Source organism: Falco peregrinus, chromosome 14 (assembly GCF_023634155.1).
Source record: "Falco peregrinus isolate bFalPer1 chromosome 14, bFalPer1.pri, whole genome shotgun sequence".
Taxonomy (NCBI): domain Eukaryota; kingdom Metazoa; phylum Chordata; class Aves; order Falconiformes; family Falconidae; genus Falco; species Falco peregrinus.
The window spans coordinates 24588658-24607957 of record NC_073734.1 but is presented as its reverse complement, the minus strand read 5'-3'; the positions used below and the strand labels follow the sequence as shown (position 1 = coordinate 24607957).

The 19300-nt window shown below is 55.5% G+C and overlaps 2 protein-coding genes across 4 annotated transcripts in view; one reads left to right on the top strand and one right to left on the bottom strand.

Moving 5' to 3' along the window:
* RANBP10 (RAN binding protein 10) overlaps positions 1–13914 on the top strand; it is a 100783-nt gene extending 86869 nt beyond the window's left edge. Inside the window, exons 14-15 of one of the 3 annotated variants that reach the window (XR_008749851.1) lie at positions 76–503; positions 639–13914. Coding sequence is in view for 1 of the 3 variants with exons in the window: in XM_055819100.1 (XP_055675075.1) it covers positions 76–125 (50 nt within the window). In the remaining 2 variants the exon portion in view is untranslated. Of the gene's footprint in view, positions 1–75 lie in introns of all 3 variants that reach the window. The other 2 variants (XR_008749850.1, XM_055819100.1) reach the window with 2 other exon arrangements.
* Positions 13142–18781, bottom strand: CX3CL1 (C-X3-C motif chemokine ligand 1). The gene is made up of 3 exons (XM_055819116.1): positions 18494–18781; positions 16743–16863; positions 13142–16274 (listed from the first exon to the last, which is right to left on the bottom strand). The coding sequence occupies exons 1-3, from the start codon at positions 18558–18560 to the stop codon at positions 15071–15073; spliced, it is 1392 nt and encodes a 463-aa protein (XP_055675091.1). The 5' UTR covers positions 18561–18781; the 3' UTR covers positions 13142–15070.
* Between the last annotated feature and the right edge of the window lie 519 nt (positions 18782–19300).

The window sequence follows — 19300 nt, the reverse complement described above, 5'->3', positions numbered from 1 at the left end:
CCCAGAAAAGCAGATTAAAAACAGCTTTATGTGAAGGCAAGACAAGTCTAATGCTTGCCTGTTTGTTTCTAACAGGAGACACAACGCAGGAACAGGTCATGGATGGGCTTAGCTGGTTTGCCTGAGCCATCAAAGGCAAGTGACTAACGAGTCCCCTCCAGACCAGCCTCCCCAGCCATCCTGGCCGTGCCAAGGGTGCTGGCTTGGGCAGTGAAGCACTCGGGATGGGGTGGGATGTGATGGGACATGATGGGATGGGATGCTGACAGGCAGAAAAAGCCACACTAGACCAAACTAGGAGGGACTCCAGAGCAGGGGGTGGAAGAAATGCTTCTGGTGGGTTCAGGAGACTGCAGAAGGGGAAGAGACGGAGCGATGGCAGTGGGGCATCTGAGAGAGCCTGGGTCTGACTGAGCCCAAGCATTGCTTCTGCCTTCCACATTGGCGATGGGACCTAAATGAGAGGATCAGAGGGATGGAGGCTTGTGGTCATCAGTGCACAGGTTGGTCATTTCTTCAGGGAGATGGGACAAACCCTATCACAACCCCAAAAGAGCCGTCCCAGATCCCAGAAAGGACCCCGAGGGCAGGAGGGGCAGGTGGCACAGACCCCAACAGCAGCACCCTGTGGACATCAGCCCAGCTTCCATGTGGAGACCTGCTCCCCAGGAAGGCGAGATGCAGCTGTGGTCTGTATGTGAGGAGGGGGTGAGGACCCAGTGGGAACCCGCGTGGGATAACGGTGAGTGGGAGCACGGGAGGGACCTGGCCGTGGCGTGGGGGTGAGGCAGGCCAGGGCTTCCAGAGGAGAAGAAAGGTAGAAACAGACTCCCTTGAAAATTACCTCATGTTTTCAAGACTTCTCTGGAAGAAGAAAGGGGAAGGGAGCAAACCAAATGTGCTGACACCTCTGGTTTGGAAGACATAGTCTGGAGGATACTGAGTCTGGTGGGCTGGCACGGTGGCAGGGTGGCCATGCAGAGCGCTGGGCATGGCACCACTGGTTTCTCATGCCGCTTTCCCAGGAAAGGGCTTTGCAAAAGGCCGACACGCAGCCCCTGAGCCGCTCCCGCAGCCTCCGCACCCCCAGGCTCCCCCACCTTCCCTTTCACAGCTCCCACCGTGTCCCCCATGCACGGACCCGCCGTGTCCCCCATGCACGGACCCTCTGGCCCAACAAGCCGCCAGGGTCACGCCACCTCCTAGGCGTCGGGTGAAAGTGAAGGGCCGTAATGAAGGGACAACTGAGCTAATGGCTTTTTCCAGCCAACATCTCATACAGCAAACCTCATGTGCCGAGCTCTGAGCTGCCTTTGCAGGCTTGTCTGAGGCATATGCATTGTTGCTGACTCCTGTCCCCCAGCTAATTAATCCTGACCCCGGTCCTATCAGAAGCATTCGTAGATGCCTCCACTATCTGCTCTTCATAAAGCAAACCAGTGCCTGTGGGGTGTGTGAAGGGCTGATGAGGCCCCGTGGGAGTCTCTGTGGGACTGGGCTTTCCTCTGTGTCCCTGTCCCAGCAGTGGACCTGCGGGCTTGGCTTTAGACTTCTCCAAGCCCTTCCCAACTGCTGTGCCAGGGTGCTCCTGGGGACCTCCCGGGCCACCCACGCCAGTGGCACGGCCTCTTCTCCAGGTGCGGAGCTGCAGGTTCTCCCCCCGATTTGCCTGGCTGGGCAAATGCAAAAGCCAGCAGCCATCCGTGTCCGTGTAGAGAAGAGGAAGGATGGGCTGTGTGCAGGATTTTTTGATGTCCAGACCAGCTGCGACCTCACTATAATTTGTAATTGGCTACAAATTTTTTGACTGAGGAAAAACCCTACTTTATAAATTACAATGGGTAGGCATGGACAAAAATACCCCGATGTAGTGATGGGAAATATCCTCTGACTTATACAGTGTTTTGGGTTTTGAGTAGGTAATCATAAAAAATAGTAGTTTAACAGGGTATGTGAATCCTCTGCACATGATAAATGGCAAAGAAAATGGAAGAGCACGGGGAATCCTGGTCCTTGACACTGACTCCACCAAAGCCCTCTCTGGAGGAAGCCCTTCTCACCACCAGCCACATCCAAAAAGGCAAAGGTAAAACAGTAACTGACTCATAAATTCACCAAAGCCTTCTTGCCATGGCTAGGATAACAGAATTAGAAAAGGAGACAGTGAATGTGTCGAGGGAAATAGCATTACAAATGCCATGGTAGATAGCAGAAAGACCTCACAAAGAGAGGTCAAATCTAGATCTCAAACGGTGATACAAACCCAATCACCAACGGGGTGATCTATCAGAGGCCAAAGGAGGGGTTTGCCCTCTCATTAACACCAGTTGTATCTGTGTAGAACAAGATAAAAGAATGGAAACAGCTGTAATGACAATCCAAAGCCACCTAAAGGTGTTCCATAAAATGAAAAAAAACCCCAGCCTTTTGGCAGGTGGGGTTGGACACCAGACCCTGACGGAAGGTTTGGAAATCTACTTAGAACGTTGGGCAAATCTATATGTGTAGGGCTGGTGGCTGTAATAGTGACCTACGTGTCTGTTAAATTAATTGTCGGTTGTGCTGAGATTGTGTCTGAGCAGCGGGCAATTACCGAGCAAGGGAGAGAGCTGGTGCCAATGCAAATGCATGGGAGAAAGAAATCGAAGTAGAAGAAACCCAGCTCTTTAATATAAAAGTATAAAGACTGCCCTGGGGTCCCAGGTGTCCCTGCTGTGTCCATTCCCAGGTTCCATGGACCCTTCTTGGGGTGGATCAGAGGTGGGATGCTTGTGGGGCCAGTCATTCCCTGTGGGTCGTGGAGCCAGAGGTCTCATGGGCACCAAGAGGCAGGTGGCGATATCTGGGGTGCACCAGGAGGGGCTTCAGTTTGAGGGAGCCTGTGAAATTGTTGCCTTGGCTCTTCAGGACCCTTCAGACCGTGGAGACACCCGTTCGCTTGGTCCGGGTGCCCTCTCCTGACGGCTGTGGCAGGAGTCTGCCCCAACCTCCCAACAGGACCCACAGTCATTGTCCCAGCCAGGTGCCCTTCTCCAGTCCCAGGTCTGGACCCTCTGCTGGAGGTTTCTGATGCACATGAAGGTATCACAGCACTGGTGGTGGCCTTGCAGCCCTGGTCCCATCCCTGTCCCTAGGAGACAGCAGGCAGCTCCAAAGGATGGCCCAAGCCCTTGTCCCCGGCCCTACTGTGTCGGATGCCTGTTCAGGAGCATCGGCTGCCTCTTCTTGCTCGGCCCCAGCTTCCTCCTGCTCCTGGTGGCCTGGGCTGCCCTGCACTGCTGGCACAGCACCTCCACGCACATGCCAGTGGTAGAGGGGATGCTCTGGGCCAGCCATTCCCAGGGAGCCTGGCAGGGCAAGGTCCTGTGGGGACCAGCTCCTGCTCAACAGGACAGCCCCTGGCACCACGGGACAGGAGCCGGTGGGACCCACAGGTGCCATGGGATGGGGCAAGAGGCCTCTCGATGGGCTCGGCCAGGGCCAAGGTGACAGCAATGCTGGTTCTGTGCTGGCAGGTGTCTGCCAGGAGCTGGTGCTGGGGAAGGTGGATGAAGGACCAGGATGGAGGTGATACCCTGCTCAGCCCTGGCACCAGTCCCTCCAGGTGATGGGATGCTGCTCCTCACTCCGTTCCAGGCTCCCCGTGCTATCCCTGGGATGCGGGCTGGACCTCCCGAGCCAGCCCCAGCCCCAGCCCCGAGGTCCGGGCTGCATCCCTGCCACAGCCGTCAGGAGAGGGCACCCGGACCAAGCGAATGGGTGTCTCCACGGTCTGAAGGCTTCTGAAGAGCCAAGGCAACAGTTTCACAGGCTCCCTCAAGCTGAAGCCCCTCCTGGTGCACCCCAGAGATCTCCACCTGCCTCTGGCTCCCCGACCCACAGTGTGTCAGGGTCACCCGTCAGCTCAGGGGGGGCTTTGCCTCTATTGTGAAAGCATCCCTGGAGGTGCTGCAGCCACAATCCTGCTCCCCAGGAGCTGGGCGTGCTGGCGGGGTGGCTGTTGCTTGGGGACCGGGCGGGCATCATCTGGCTGGTGGCGACTGATGGCTTTTGCATCACTTAGTGAGATTTTTTGGTGTTTTTTTTCTCCACACCCCACAACCCACCCACCCCCCTTAAACTGACTCAGGGAAAGGAGTAGGTGGAGGGACGTTCGGCTTTATAGCACTTGTCTTCCCAAGTCATGGATGTGTGTGATGGAGCTCTGCTCTGCGGGCAATGGCTGAACTCCTGCCTGCCAGCGGGACAGAGTGAATGAATCCTGTATTTTCCTTTGCCTGGGTGCGCAGCTTTTGCTATACCCATTAAACTGTCTTTATCTCAACCCATGACTTTTCTCACTTTCGCCCTTCTAATTGTCCTCCCCATTCCAAAACCATGGCAGGCATCACTGGTGAGTCCCCCATGGCCTCTGGCACGGAGGGGAGTTCCACGGCTGTATGCGGGTGAATCCCTGCTCTGCTTCAGCATCCCATGTCGGTTCTACCTGCCCAGGGAGCTCTGCAGAGAAACCCTTCCTCAGCCGCACAGCTCAGATGATGGATACGCCAGTGCCCTGGGGCAGCCAAGCAGTGTCCATGGGGGCAAAGCAAGGGACAGGCTGAAAGCTCTAAGCCCAAATCCAATGGCAGTTTTGCACCTAAAAGCCTTCAGCCCCTTTTGGATCCCCTTGAAGTGAGCACCCAAACACGCAGAGCATCTGTGCAGTGCCCTCCTGTCCCCCTCCCTGCCTGCCCCAGTTTGACCCACGAGGTTTCAGGAGCCAGTGGGAAGAGCCCCCAGCCCACCCCAGCCCCTTGGCTGGCTCCGTGCCGTGACCAGCTGTCAGCAGCACCATTGCTGGGGCTGGGAGAAGGAAGGGTACCACTCTCCAAGACCACATGAAGTAAACCTTTATTTTGTGGCTGTGCTCAAGCAGGCGGGTGCTGGCGGGGCTGGTAGTGCCCCAGGAGCTGGTGCCTGGCTGGTCAATGCAGTGCAGGACTCTGAGGAGCCAGTGCCACCCCTTAGCAGCAGCCACCTCCACAGCCCTTTCCAGGAGCATGACTATAAACCTTCCTTCCCACCAGGATGCTGAGTAGCCTGAACCAGGGCGCCTGCTCTACATCATGGGGCACAGCGTCTCTTCCTTTTTGAAGCCTCTTAATTGTTTTCTCCACCCAAGCCACTGCTGGGTTTGTGCAGCCCTTGGTCCCATTCCTGATCTCAGATGTGCTGAGATGAAAGGTGAGAAACAACAGCTATAATCCTGCTTGTGCCTACGCTGTGCTCCCTTCCCTGCACTCCTCCTTCCCCTTTGGCCCTGCATGCTGCCCTCGGGTACCTGGTGTCCTGCAAGCAGCTCGTCCTGCAGCCCGATGCCTCTGGAGCCTGTGCAGAGCCTTCAGGAGCTCTGGTGGACTCATGTCCTTAACTCTGCCCTGGAACTGGCCGGACAGTCACGTCCTTTCCTCTTCATGCTGGAAGACTCTGCAGACCTGGCCCGGTCCTGTCCCCAGATGGGATAGATGAACTGAACCCTTGGTGGCCCAGGACACAACACAGCAGTGAGGAAATTACCAGGACTTAGACAATTGCTGGGATAAAACACTCCCTGGGAGCTGTTTAGAAGCCCTCCAGGGTAGCCAGCCGGGGAGGGAACCTGGTGTAACCGAAGCAGCGCTCAGACTGTGCATGAGGGGCTGGAGAAGACAGCGAGGGACGGTGGACGCTGGCTTTGGAAAGCAGCCCTGTAGACCTTCCCCCATGACAAAGCTGCCGCACACAACAGCCCCCCAGCCCTGCAGCTGCTGCCATGCGGAGCCCCGCCTGCCCTCCTTCCTTCGCGGGGCAGGAGGATGCTCCAGGTCACCACCCAGCACCAAGAGCCTTGCAGCCGGCGCTGCCGAAGCCACCCGGCCCCAGGAGCAGCCGCCACTACCTCACATGCCAGGAGATGCCACCCTGCCCCGGCCAGGGTGCTGCACCTCCCGTCAGCGGCCCCATCCCCACTCTGCAGCGGGGCTCCCTGCCTGGCTGCGCCGGTGCCCCGGCAGGTGCCCTGTGTGCAGCACCACGTGGGGACAGGGGCAGCAGCATGGTGGGCGCCAGGGCCATCCTTGCACCCAGCGTGGCAGCGTGAGGGTCCTCTCAGGGGCTGCTCTGCCTGCAGAGGGGCTCAGCGGTGAGCTCAGGCCAGGAGATGCTGCAGTTTATCCTCTCCACCCCCTCCCCACATTAGCCCTTTTTCAAAGAATTCTAACCAGATTCTAGAGAAAGCCCTGCCTGCTTTCTTTGGCCGAGGGGATTTCCACGTCACGTGGGATCTTCAGCGCTACTGACCCAGAGGATACCTAGAAAGACAGAACAGACTTCGGCAACTTCTGCATTTGAGGCAGGTCTGCGACAGAGCCACGGGGGCCCGCAGGAGAAGTGAAATCCTCCTCCCTGCAGGCGTAACTCAAGGGCTCCCAAACCCACCGGCCTGCGGCATTAGGAAAGGCAAAGCCTGGCTTTCCATGCAGCCCCTCGCCAGCCCCAGAGCCAACACAGAAGTGCCGGGCAGGGCTGGAAGGCTTGGGAACTCCCCAGGGAGCACGAAGCAGAAAGTGCCGAGGCCACCAGCCCTCTGCGGCTCCAAAGCTGCAAGATGTCAAATACTGCCAGAAACTGCATCGCATTCCATGCTGTTCCTAAGGAGCGGAACACGAGTTCTCCAGCAAAAATCCCCATTTATAGCTGGGAAGCGTAGGGGAGAAGGAGCATGAGATGCAGCTGAACCTTCTCTTGCTGATGGTGCTGACTTAGCCCCTTGGCTCCGGGGCAGAGTGGGAGGTTGAATCAGGCTGAGGGAAGTGGAAGGAAAAGTTGGTGTTCAAAGTTCTATGGTGTTTTTTGATGACCTTCCTCCCTTCGCAGCCCTGAAGCCCCCCAGACCCTGCAGGGACCTGCAGAAAGGGGTCAGCCTGGATGTGTTAACCTGGGGACGGCCTCTCCCCTCTGTGCTGACCCCCCCTTCCTCACCCGGCCACTCAGACCCCCAGACCCTTCCGCAGGTCCTTGCCAGCCTGCACAGCCCCTGCTCAGAAGCTTGTTTCCCCATTCCCTCTTTTTTTTTTTTTTTTTTTTTCCAGGCTGCAACTGGGCGCATGGAGCAGCAGGGTCCCACGCAGTTCCCCAGGGCACCACAGTCCCCCCGCAGCCACTGTGAGCTACCAAAGGGGCCACCTCAAGCCCTTCCTCACACCGGCACCCCCGCAGCCCCCCCCACCCTTTGGAGCAGGACATTCTGCCTGGGACTGTGTCGTCCCTGGGTGCCCAGTGCTGAGGACTGCTCCGGTAATGCCCAGGCGCCCCCAACCCCAGCTGCAGTAGGGGATGCATCTCCTGCTGAGGAAGGCTCACAGAGCCCAGGCGGAGTATGCTGAGGCTCTTCCCAACCTGGTAGAAATAACTAAAATACCTACTCAGCCCCCTGTGGCTGCTACGCTTTGGCTCAGCTCCTGGGGAGAGATGGAGTCCCTATGTCTCAAAAGCATGACTTGACCCAGGAGGAGATGGCATGAGGCCACCCATGCTCTGTAGCTGCCAGAGGACTAAAAGGAAAGTATTTCTAAACAAGTCCTACAGCCCCTAAGGATAGTGCTGTCCGTTCCTCCATGGGTTCAGCCCGGTGACTCAGTGTCCCCCTGGACTGTCATAAACTCCCCGTGCCCTCCTGCTGATCCCCCAGAGCATCTCTCCTTTCTCCCATAGCCTTGCGGGTGCTCTTTCCCTTCTCAGCCACCTCCCCACCTCTGCTCTGCCCCACGCTGTCTTCTTGCAGACTCTCGTGCCTCTCCAGGAGCCTGTCCCCAAACCTGGGCCATGGCTGCTGGGACCAGACAGCCTCCCATCCCACGGAGACAGCCCAGCAGGCAGCCTGCTGGGGACCGTGACACGGAGAGCTGCAGCCACACCAGCAACGCCAGGCTGGGGACATGGGCCATATTGCAGCTCCCAATGCAGTTTTGTCTTCCCTGTGGCAGGAACAGGGCCACCAAGCACAGGTGGCATGATGCTGTCGTACCGGTGGCACGTCCTCAGGCAGGGACACGCAGGCTCCCCTGCAGCCATGGAGCAAGGGAGCACACAGCCTGCCCTAACCACGCCGGGGGCTGGACCCGGAGCAGCGCAGGAGGATTTGGGGCATGGATGGGCATGGCCTTGCTGCCAGCCCCTGGCATGTCTTCCCACAGTCTCGGGCTTCACCCAACAACTCTTCAGCTATGGGGGATGCTGCGGGTGGGCGGCCAGGGCAGCACATAGTGTTGGACAAGCACAGGGACACGCAGCAGCCAGGGTCAGGGAAGAGAGTGCCCTGGATGGAGAGGAGCTGAGAAGTAAGAACGCTAGTGGGAGGTTTGCTTCTGCGGAGTTGTGCTCACTCATGTGGCAGAAGATCTGGCCTGGGATGCTTTGCTTCCCCTTTCTCAAGTTTTCAAGCCATTTCTGTGGCAGCCAGACAACTCATGACTCCATGGAGACCTTTTGATGTTTATTCTTTTACTTTTTTGGAAGAAAAAGTCTGATGTGCCTTTAACTCACTGGTGAGTGCTGGAAAGCCCCACAGTTTGCTCAAGTTCCCTTTTCATTTGAAAGGGCTCTGGATAATTTGCTTGTTTACATAAAAATTAAACAGCATCCTCTCGATCCTGCAAGAGGAGGACGGAAGCCTGAGGGACACCCCAGGTGCCGCCTGTGCCAGCAGCGGTGCCAGTGTGAGGAGGAAGGAGCTGGGCAGAGATGCCCTATGCCTGGGAACGGGGTCTCAGCAGGTAACCCAGCATGCCCAGCTTACTGGAAAACAGCCCCCCAGTTACTGTGCTGCTGGGGGGAGCACAGGTTCTGGGCTGCCATGGCAGGAGAGGGGGAGCTGAGCATCAATCACCTGGGTGTCACCGAGCACCTGAAACCTGTCCCCAGGGAGCGGTGGGAGGGTTAGGAATAAGCTTTTCCCTATTATCTTCTGTTCCACCCAGTCACTTTGAGTCTTCTCCATTTACCATATGAAATAGTTTTTCTTCTATGAAAACCTCACCTTTCTGAGTGCAAAGCCCCTCCACATTCTCTTGCGGTGCTCACTCAAGGGTCTCCCCAGCTCCGTTTTGAAGCTCTGGTTGACCCAGGATACAATCACAAACCAAAGGTGATGCTCTCGTTCCTTCTTGGAGTCGGTGCTCACCCTGCAAATCCAGCTACAACCGTGCCAGGTCCAACAGCTGGAAAGACACTTTACAAAGAAAAAAGCTAGAGTCTCTTCCAAAGCCTGCTTCCCACAGCTGGGCATGGGGGACCACCAGGTACGGGAGGCTGGCGACACAGGCTGCATTATGTGTGGTAAGTCCTGCTCAGCATCACGAGACGTGAAGGCTGTGACCAGGAGCCCTTCCCCAGGGGCTTAGCTGTGGTGGGTCACAGGGCAAGCTTGCCCACCAGCATGGGGGTTAGCACAGAAACCCACCGTGGCTGGGCAGGGAACCTCACCATGACGGCCAAGCAGAGAGTCAGGGGTGGATGCACCTGGAAGCAACCGCTTAGCTAAGGAAGAGGGGAAAAAAAGTATGTGATGCCAATTTTCTCAAATACACTGAAAAGCAGACATGTTTCCCATCCTTCTCCAGTGAGACCGATCAAATGCCTTGAGGCGAAGTAAAGGACAGATCTGGGGTCTCAGGAGGAGCTGCTGCTCCCGAGGGAGTCCCTGTGCTGGAGCAGCATCTGTGTCAGGTAGCAACCAGGGGAAATGATGCTTGGTGAGGACTTCAGCCTCCTCTTGTCAACCCTGGCCATCCTTGAGCTCCTAGAATTAAAGGCAGCAGTGAGGAGCTGCTTCAGCTCAGCTTTTAAAGCAAAGCTGTGATAACGGAAAAAGAATTGGACAGGGAAGCAATTTCAGCCTACTTTTTAGTGATTTAATTCTGGATAGGATTAGTCCTGATAACTCCAAGAAGGAGTACAGGCCAAGAAGTAGAACAACTTATAAATTTACTTGTTCCTTGGTTTTTGATTAGGATAAAACCCAGGGATCAGAAAAATAAATTCAGTTGAAAGAATGTGATGAGAAAGATGCATTAAGGTCCCTAGAGAATGTAATAAATATTGTATTGGTGCTGACCATGGTCTGCGTTGGCCAGCTGACATCGCTCGCCTCCTTGGAGGGCTCCTCTCACTTCTTTCTGTTTTTAACAGGCCTTGTAGCTTACCTGGCAGAATTCAAGGGTGATTCAGAAATGAAGCTTCCTCCATCACCCGAGGTGGTCACTGCAGAGGTACAACCTGGGGAGTCCTGACACCTCTGTGCTTACCCAAGGGGGGCTTCAGCTACAAGGGCAGCCCTTGCAGCGACGCAAACAGGGATGCAATCATTATAGGAGTGGAGATGAAGCAAACGCAAAGCATGGAAAAGCCACAGCTGTGCATCCAGAGCACCAAAGCAGCCAAGGGGATGTCCAGCATTCTGCTAAGCCAGCATTACGAAGTGGCAGTACGTTAGCTTGGCCAGAGGCTGCCCTAAGTGTGAGCAGGCAACATTTCATAGAAAAACCACCACGCCAAGCAGGGACAGGCGTTCCGCAAGGTGCAGTCCAAGTCTCAAACCAGGCAGGATGGAGACTGCAGGGTCTCTGCCTCACAGGGATAACCGTGCCCCTCACACATCACCCTGGAGAGAACTCAGGGTTTAGAGCAGACGTAGCATGGGTGTCTCGCTGCCAGGTCCAGGCTGCAGGGAGCGGTGAGAGGGGACAAGCCAGGCACCAAGAGTGACCCCAGCACAGGCAATGTCCTCACCAGCAAGGGGATGTCCTATGGGGTCTGAGCATGGGGCAGAGCCAGGTGCTGGTAACAGGGTCCATCAACAGTCCCAGCCACAGCAAAGCAAGGAACCAGATCCCAGACCCTTTTTGGGAGGGTTAGGGGGCATCCCTTCAGCAGCAGCAGGGGGTGGGGACAGAGACAGGGCTACACCAAAAGGCCCAGTCAGCCAGGAGACAAGACACCTACGCCACAGGTCAGAGCTGCCTAAGAGCCGGGGCCGGAGGCAGGACACTGGGCAGTGCTCTTACAGTGTGCCCAGCGCGGGGACCAGGGGCTCAAGTCGGAGCCTGAAGGGAGCTTTTGCAGAGGGGGGTGATGAATCCATCCACAAGTGAGGCTGGCCAGTGTGATTAAGGCAAATTAGTGCCTTCAAGACCTGCCACCGTGCTATCTGATGGATCCTGCGTGACTCCATATTTTCCTCAGGTCAATGAAACCGCTGGCTGATGACGTGGCGGAGAGGCTTTGCACTGGTGGGGCGCTGGAAACCAAAGCTGTGGGTCAGCAAGGGACCAGGAGGGGCCCACCATGACCATGTCTCCTGTGGGTTGCAGGGAAACCTTGAGGCAGAAGCATGCGCCTTGCACACGAGGGGCAGAAGGCAAGCCTTGCCCCACCTGAGCATCACAGGCTTGGCATTACTTACCTCCTGGGCCAAATTCTGCACCTGAGGCAGCCCACAGACCTCCAGGAGAAGCGTGGGAAGGTGCATGGCTGGACATCCTTCCCACAGGGTCTTTCCCTGCCCTGTCAGACATGGAGAAGCCAGGGAGCAGCAGAGCCAGGGAGCCTGTGCCCCCGCTGGCCGAGGCGCCGGGCATCCGAGTCGTCCCATGGGGCTCCGGATCCGCAGCCCCACACCGGCGCCTGGGCTCACGCTGCCTGTCGGAAATGATTCACTGCTGCCGGGGCTGCCTTGTTTACACAGCCTCCCCCTCCATCCCCTGCCCACTCCCAGTAACAGAGAGGAGAAAAGGATTAAAAAGAAAAAAAAGAAGTGCTTTTCCTTCCACAGAGCTTCCTACAGCGTGCCAGTGGCGCCTGAGCCGGGGCATGGCCGGGATGATGGCTCCTTGGATGCAGGAGAGATGCTCATCCCTGACCCTCTCGCTCCTTCCAGCTCCCCACTCCAGGCAAGCCCCTGGGCACCCACTCCTGTGCCGTGTTGCCTTTCCCAGCTCTCCTGCCCGCGATGGAGAGAGGCACGGGAGCTCTGGCCAGGGTGGGACAGCCCTAGCTCAGCCTTTGGCCTCTCACCCCTCACAGAGCCAATCTGGAGCATGACGTTTGTTTTCTCTGGGGTGCTGTTTGGTCTTAGCTTTGCCTAAACAAAAGAAAAACCCCAATGTTTATTTTCAGTATTGCAGGATGGGAAATGTGACTCCCTGTGAGAAAATACATTCCTCGCAAATTTTGGCAAGACTGAAGCCCTTAAACAGTAACGAGGTGGAGCAATAGCCCAGCTGCCTCCACTGCGCTGGCTTTGCGATGATGCTGGGATTCCCCGATCGGGCTTAATCACAGGCGTTCACCTCCACAGTCCCGCAGGGACCAGGCTCGTCACCCAGCCCTGGCCTGACCCCCCCCAAGGACAAGAGTTTTGGACATAAGGACTTTATTATAATTTTTATGTCTAAAAAAAGGACAGAACGCCTCTCATGCACATGCTCATATATACTCGTTACACTAATTAATCAGAGCTTGTAACAGCCCCTGTGCTCTACAGCAAGCGACATGTTAAGCCCCTGGAACACCCCCAGGCTCTGCCTTTCTGTGGAGGCACTTGCCCGGTGCCCTCCCGGACTGCCCATCACACATCCCGCAGGGAGGGCCAGCAGTGTCCCGCCCTGGGGTTTAGCTGCCACCCCCCCAAGGGGTGCCAGAACCCTGCCTGCCAGCAGCCTGCGGGCAGGAGAGGGGAGCAAGGCGAGCACAAGGATGGATCCTGGCTGGAGGAGCAGCTCCCTCTGATGAGTGTCAGCATGACCAGGGCAGCTGGAAAAGGTGGGAGCTGTGGAGCTGAAACCACTGTCCTTACAAATACCGTGGTGGGACTCAAAGGGGTGAGATCTGCCTGGTGCACGTTCATCTCCCCAGCATTGCTCTGAGCCGAGGACTTCACCTGTAGCCAGACGAGACCAGCATCCACTGCATTTGCCGTAGTGCTGGGAGAGCAATCCAGCCCCCGCGGGCATGCGCAAGTCATCCAAAACCAGCAAGGAAATGGCCAAGGCACAGTGTGTTCCAGTGTTCCCAGAAAGGTCTCCGCTCCGCGATGCTCCAGCAGCAAGGACACAACATTACATACAGTCAAACGGCTACACAACTTTACTACAAAAATAACATTTCTAGTGTTTCATATAAAAATAATGCCATAATACACTGCCTCATGAGCTGCCAGGTCACAGACCCCTGCCACGCAGGAGCCGGCGGTGTGTGGGGTGCTGACAGCCCCTGAGCCACCCTCCAGGTAAGTGTTACACAGCTGGGCTGCACAGGAGTGCTGCTGCATGGGGGGGGGCAGGGGGGCTTCACCCCAGATTCCTAATTACAATTAATCTGATTGCATTCTGTACTTGTTGCAAAGCCTGAGCTGAATCCCTGGCTCCCCTCTCCCAAGCCAGCAAAAGGCAGAAATAAGGGATGGAATGATGGCAGAAAACCAGCGCTGCTGCAGTCTGTCCTCTCCGCCTCCAGGGCTGGATAGACGCCCTGAAGGTGCAATCTGATGGATGTAATAGGCCGCCTTCCCCCAGCTCTGCTTTACAGCTGGCCCATCATTTTTCCTTTGATTATCTTGCTTATTATGTGGTCTTGCTTTCTTTTTTCCTGCATGTGTATTTATACTTTGGGATCTGATCCGCTGCGGTTGGTTAGAGGAGGATCTGACCCTGGATACATAGCGCTATCTACAAAGCATCACAATGTGGAGACCTGTGCACGCTCCAGAGTAATTTGTCCTAGAGTCATTGTTTAACCAGGGATTTCAGGAGCTGACCACATAGAAAAGGTAAGGCGTACATACAGCAGTGCCTCCATGGATAAAAATCAAGACCAATCTGAGTTAAGAAAAAAAGGCCTGGTACAGTGCTTTAACAGTCTGGTGATCAGTGCTATCCCAAACCGAAAAACTGAAATGCTGCTGAAGTGTAGCAGTATGAACAGGTATTTTGTGCTTTTCTGTGGATCAGCAAACACGCTTGTTTCTGGAGAGAGTCTGGGACCAGAAGCATGGCATGTCTGCTGTGGTGCAGCAGCTCTTCTGGGACTAAAGCCAGAACTGGATTTGGCTCCTCCAGGAGAACAATTCCTGGGGTTTGTGCTTACAGAGAACTGCAACAACCCTCCAAAGTTATTACAGGAATAGAAAAATTGTGGGGTGTCTTCTTGTTTTCTCCCATTTCAAAGGCTCATCCGCATTATCCTGCCCAGACGTCGGATGCGGCTGGACACAGGGCACGTGAGCTCGCAGGAGGGTTTTCTTCCCGTTGATTTTGCTAACAGCCAAGTCTCAGACTAAATCTGCAAGAAGAAATGCAAGAAGGAGGAGAGTGGCCTGATTTCAAGGAGGAGATCGATTTGGGGTTGCTGGCTCCTCTGGATTGAAATCAGCAGTGCTGACCTTCCACCCCCTAACCAAGGGCAGGTTTTGTCTCCCCCCTTATCTCTAGCAAGAGCAAATGGCGTATTTGGTCAGTCCGAGGTGAACCAGTATACAGCTGCTCACCAGCACCCATACTGGTCTGACAGAGTGGTGACCTAAAGTGCAAAGAAAGCAGCAGCAGAGACTTTAAGTGCAAATTGTGTGGTTTTGGTGTTAAAGATGCTGAAGGTGGCCGAGCCCAAGTCCAGCAGCATGAGTGAGTGGGTGGCTTCTTGGCTGGGCCATGATGAAACGCAGAAAAATTCCCAACACCAGTTGGGAAACTCCCTTCTGCCCACCACCAGGTGCAAAGCGGAAAAGAGCCACCAAGCAGCTCTAGGACAGCAACAGCCTTTGTATGTAACAGCGGCAGAAGAAAAAAAGCATCTCATTTATTTCCAGAATCCTGTCATTGATCAATGACAAATTAGATCTATTTTTGGACATTCTGCTCTGAAAAAAAAAAATCAGTTTTCTCTGGTATGTTTATTCCCAGCTTTCTTCCTACTGGTCACCAGTTCAGCATAAACTGAACTCTCCTACAGCAACACACATATAGTTTAGGCCAAAAATGTCCACGCCATAAAGCATTCAGATTACTTCCATTGAATAGACATTGCCTTGATGTCCCCTCTTGTGGTAGAGCAAGCCCTGTACCATTTCTCCTGCCATTTCTTCTGGTTTGGCTCCACATTTTAGATGCAGCCACACAGCAGCAACGCTGGGAGCCACCAGCCCACCTACCACCACGGAGACCAGGATGACGAGGTACATTTGAGACCTTGACAAGGAGCTGGGAAGGGGCAGATCCTTCGGGTTTGCTGTCGGCAGCTGCACTCTGGCTTGGCCTGAGAAGGCTCGACTAGCAAAGGCTAACGTAGCCGAAGGCTCCTGCTTCCCTGCTGGCGATGAATAATCAAATGTTCTAGTGCCAAAAGCATCTGCAGAGGAACTGATGGCCTCGTTGGTACGGACAGAAGGACCTTTGCCTGTGGCAGTTGTGGAGTCTAGAGCAGAAGCTGAAGCAGCCGCTGGTGGAACTGGTGTGGCTGGGACTGTGGTGGTGTCCATGCTGTCCAGGATGGAGGGGAGATCTGAACTAAAATTGCTGGAAGCAGCGTCTGGTGCATTGGCTCCTGTGCTTGTAGGGCCCAGGGATTTATTTGTAGAAAGCAAAGGATGGTCTGATCCTTTAGGAACGGCCATGGGGTCTGAACTGGAGCTAGGAGAAGTCGTGCCTCGAACATCAGCCCCAGTGTTTGCAGTACGTCCTATGGGTTCTCCTGCAGCCCCTGTGGTGGAGCCAAAGCCATGCACCGGAGCTGTGGGATGCAGGGTGGGCTGGCTGGAGACCACGCCTGCTGCAAGGGTTGCTGAAGGTGCAGGAGATCTTAAGGAATCTCTGCTTGCTTCTGAAGTGACTTCAGAGCGGGCAGTGGCACCCCCTGTCGTGGGGGCTGATCCTGCAGGGAGCTGGACAGGGTCCTCTGTGGATGGTGGGGACTTGCTGGACGCCTCCACCCCAGCAGCAGGAGCACGTATTCTCTCCAAAACTGTTGTGTCAGTCCCTTGGAAGTAACTAGTGGGAGCAGTGGCTTGAGACTGAGATGGAGCTGCTGCTGTAAGACCAATCTGTTTCTCAAAACCAGCAGGCTCTCGTGGCACCGCTGCTGGGGTGGCACCACCTGGGAGCGGGGAGCCTGTGGCCTTCTCCTTGTCCAGCCTCGCCACGATCATCTTCACCCAATCTGCCTTTGGATCTGCACAAACCTCCATAGACTTCAGAGTAATAAATCTGACAATAAAAAGGGATAAAGAAAAAAAAAACCTTAAAAATAAATCTCAAACTGACTGGATAAAGCAAGCCCCGCTTTAGCTGAGTGGCGTGGGAGGGAAGGCGCGCGTCAACGCTGACTCCCTCAAGCCCATAGTAAACACCACCGAACTGGATGGATGATGTGTTTCAGGAAGGGCATGCACCTCCGAGATCTGATTGAATGAGGAGCAGCTGAACATGATTCATGGGTGAGGACTTTCCCCCAGGAAGTTTGTCACCTCCAAAAGCATTGTCCTGATGCTGGATGCAGTGTTTGCCTCCGGTGCTCAGAGCCAGCAGCTCAGTAAGCACCCAGGGGCAGGTGTACATGAAGACAAAACCCTCTGATTTAGTGAGATGAGATTTCCCAAGGTCAGCCCAGCAGGTTCACTTTGGAGCTGCCTGCTGGGCTGCAGTGAAGGGAGGTGGCAGTGGGGCAGCGCTTACATGATGGCCTCTCTGCTGCACTGGGGCTCCGTCCTGCGGTAGCTCCTTATCCGCTTCATCGCTATCCTAGATATAAAATGGCCACACTCTGTTGAACACTTCAGAGGTGCTTTGGGTTGCCCTGAAATAGAATTTTCAATATATTAAACATTGGCTTTTTATTAGGTACTATAAAAACCAGCCCTGTTTCTTTTTCCCCTTCTCTGGGGAGAAGCAGTCCAAATCGTGCCATGAAACTTTCCAGTTCCTGCTAAAATGAGACAAAGACAAATCCCATCAGGGCCACAATTGTTTGTGTCACCCAAACAGGTGATAAGATACCCAGAAAACTGCAAAAAAAAAAAAAAAAAGCATTGTGAAAATGCAGGGCTCTTGGGACACCGTTGCAGCTTGCCTTAGAGAGTGTGCAAGTGCTGGCAGTCAGTCCTTTGTGCGAGCACCTGGACCTGTGGGTCCTCTCCCCACTGGGTCACAGGAGGACCACTCTCAGCACGGTGCCCAGAAGATACATTTCTTCATCCCCAGAAGATGCATTTCTTCATCCCCAGAAGACCTCCTGCAGCCACCACCCACAGGCTCTTGGTGCAGGCAATGCAGATCGGAGGCCAGGATGCTTGTCCTCTCCTTATCTGGGTTAGTCATATCTCTTCCTCCCACAGGAGTTCTCCTCCAGGAGAGCAGCCTGGCGATCTGTCTGCTGGTTTGTGGTCTCTGAACACTACCTGGACTCAGAAAGGGTGTAGCGAAAGAGCCTTTCCGTGACCAGTGCGTTGCTCCCAAAGCTATCTCAGCAGCCCAGATTCCACAGCCCAGTTTCTCACCAAACACCTCTTTTCCAGCTCCACTGGAAAATATGTTTTTTCTTTTGCAAAGTGTAAAAATAAAACCCCACTTGAACCCTTCATAGGGAAAAGCCAGTCACACCACCAGTGACCCTTATTTCCTGCACTCACCCCCAGCCTCCCACCATCGGCAGCGTCCAAGTGAGTTTGCACAACGCAGCTTGGCAATTTGTTTCTGACATCCCAGGGGGCAAGACTCAGAAAAACAAGCCCTGCTTTATCTGAGCTCCCTGTGAAGAAAGGACCTGCAGCCTGGTTCAGCTCAGGCAGTCTCTACTGAGAGACATCAAATCTGGTGAACTCGATACAGTACAGCTGGGAACGCTCCAGCCACTGGGCGCAAGAATGAGCATTGCTAGAGGAGCACCCCCGGCTCCTTTGATGCATTTGCTGCACACACACACACTTGCACGCACTGCGTACACTCTGTGAGCACACTGCACACAGGGATGCACTGCACACACTGCACACAGGCACGGAGCAGCAGGTGACAGCACCCTGTGCCTTGCAGCAATGGGAGCACCGCCACCCTCATGGCAGGGAGCCTGTGTGGCCAGACACCCACCCCTGGTCAGCCTGCGGTCTGCCCCCCCTCCCCAGGGGCCATGAGAAGAGGGGTGCATTACACTTCTGTTCTAATACGGATCACCCAAAAGTCTCTCCAACACTCTCCCTGCCAGCCCTCAGGCACGACAAATGCTGTCAGGAGGCTGCTCGGATTTCCCTGCTGCCAGGGTCACTGCCACAGGCTCCCCCTGCCCCTTCCCAAAGCCAGCCCGCTCCCGCCAGGAGATCTCCCACAGCCACACAGGTCCCGACCCAGCGCCACCCTCCCCGCACATGCCACCAGCCCCCCGAGCCTGGCTGCTCCCCGGGCAGCCCCGGGGGTGGGAGGGGGCTGCGGCTCACCTCCAGCCGGGGTCACCAGGCACCAGACGCTCAGCACAAGCAGGACCTGGAGGGATCCAGCCTTCATGTTCCGTGGCCAGCTGCAGGAAGGGCACGCAGGGAAGGATTACTGGAAGTAGTTCCCGCTCCCAGTTGCTTATTGCATCCTCCAGAGCAACAGAGCTGCTGCAGCTCACGCCAGGATTATGAAGCCCCCAGACGGGGCTTCAGCTGTTATTGAGCTCCCACACACGTCTCGGGGTGACGACAGGAGGCGGAGGGAAGAGCAGGACAGGGGAGGGAATGTCATTTGCTCCAAAGCTAGACAGCTCCTGGAATTCCCCAGCTGCACTTAGATCAGCTTTTCTTACCACGTGCAGAGCAGCGCCAGCCTCCTTGGCAAATTGTTCGGGCAAGGAGTTCCAGGAGCCAGCTGCTCCATCCACCTCGCCCACTGCCCTGTCCCTCGGCCAGACCACCTGTGAGGGTGGTCTTAAAGCTCTTGTAAAGCTTGTCAAAGCTCTGCCCACCGCCAGCCTGCAGCCACCTTGAGCTCATTATTGACCCTGAACACAAAATCAGCTACTCCCTTCCTTTTTGGCAGCCGTCTTATAACAGCAGCATTGGCTGTTAGGGCAAAAGAGGCTGAATTTGCTTGTCAAGGTGACCAGCTAATTGGCTAGAGTGGTGAGCTCCGGGCAGGCCACCTCTTCGGAGCATCACCAGAGCAAGGGGTGAGCAGGGACACAGCAGCCATCCCAGGCAGCTCCTTGGTCCCTGGGAATGCTGCCTGTGGCTGTGCCTGTTCCTACAGCCCTGGCTTCCAAT

Coding starts and splice junctions, on each gene's coding strand:
- CX3CL1 (XM_055819116.1), bottom strand. CDS start 18,560: ATGAAGGCTGGATCCCTCCAGGTCCTGCTTGTGCTGAGCGTCTGGTGC. Junction 16,864..18,493: donor CCTGGTGACCCCGGCTGGAG/GTGAGCCGCAGC, acceptor ATTCTATTTCAG/GGCAACCCAAAGCACCTCTG. Junction 16,275..16,742: donor TGCAGCAGAGAGGCCATCAT/GTAAGCGCTGCC, acceptor TTTTATTGTCAG/ATTTATTACTCTGAAGTCTA.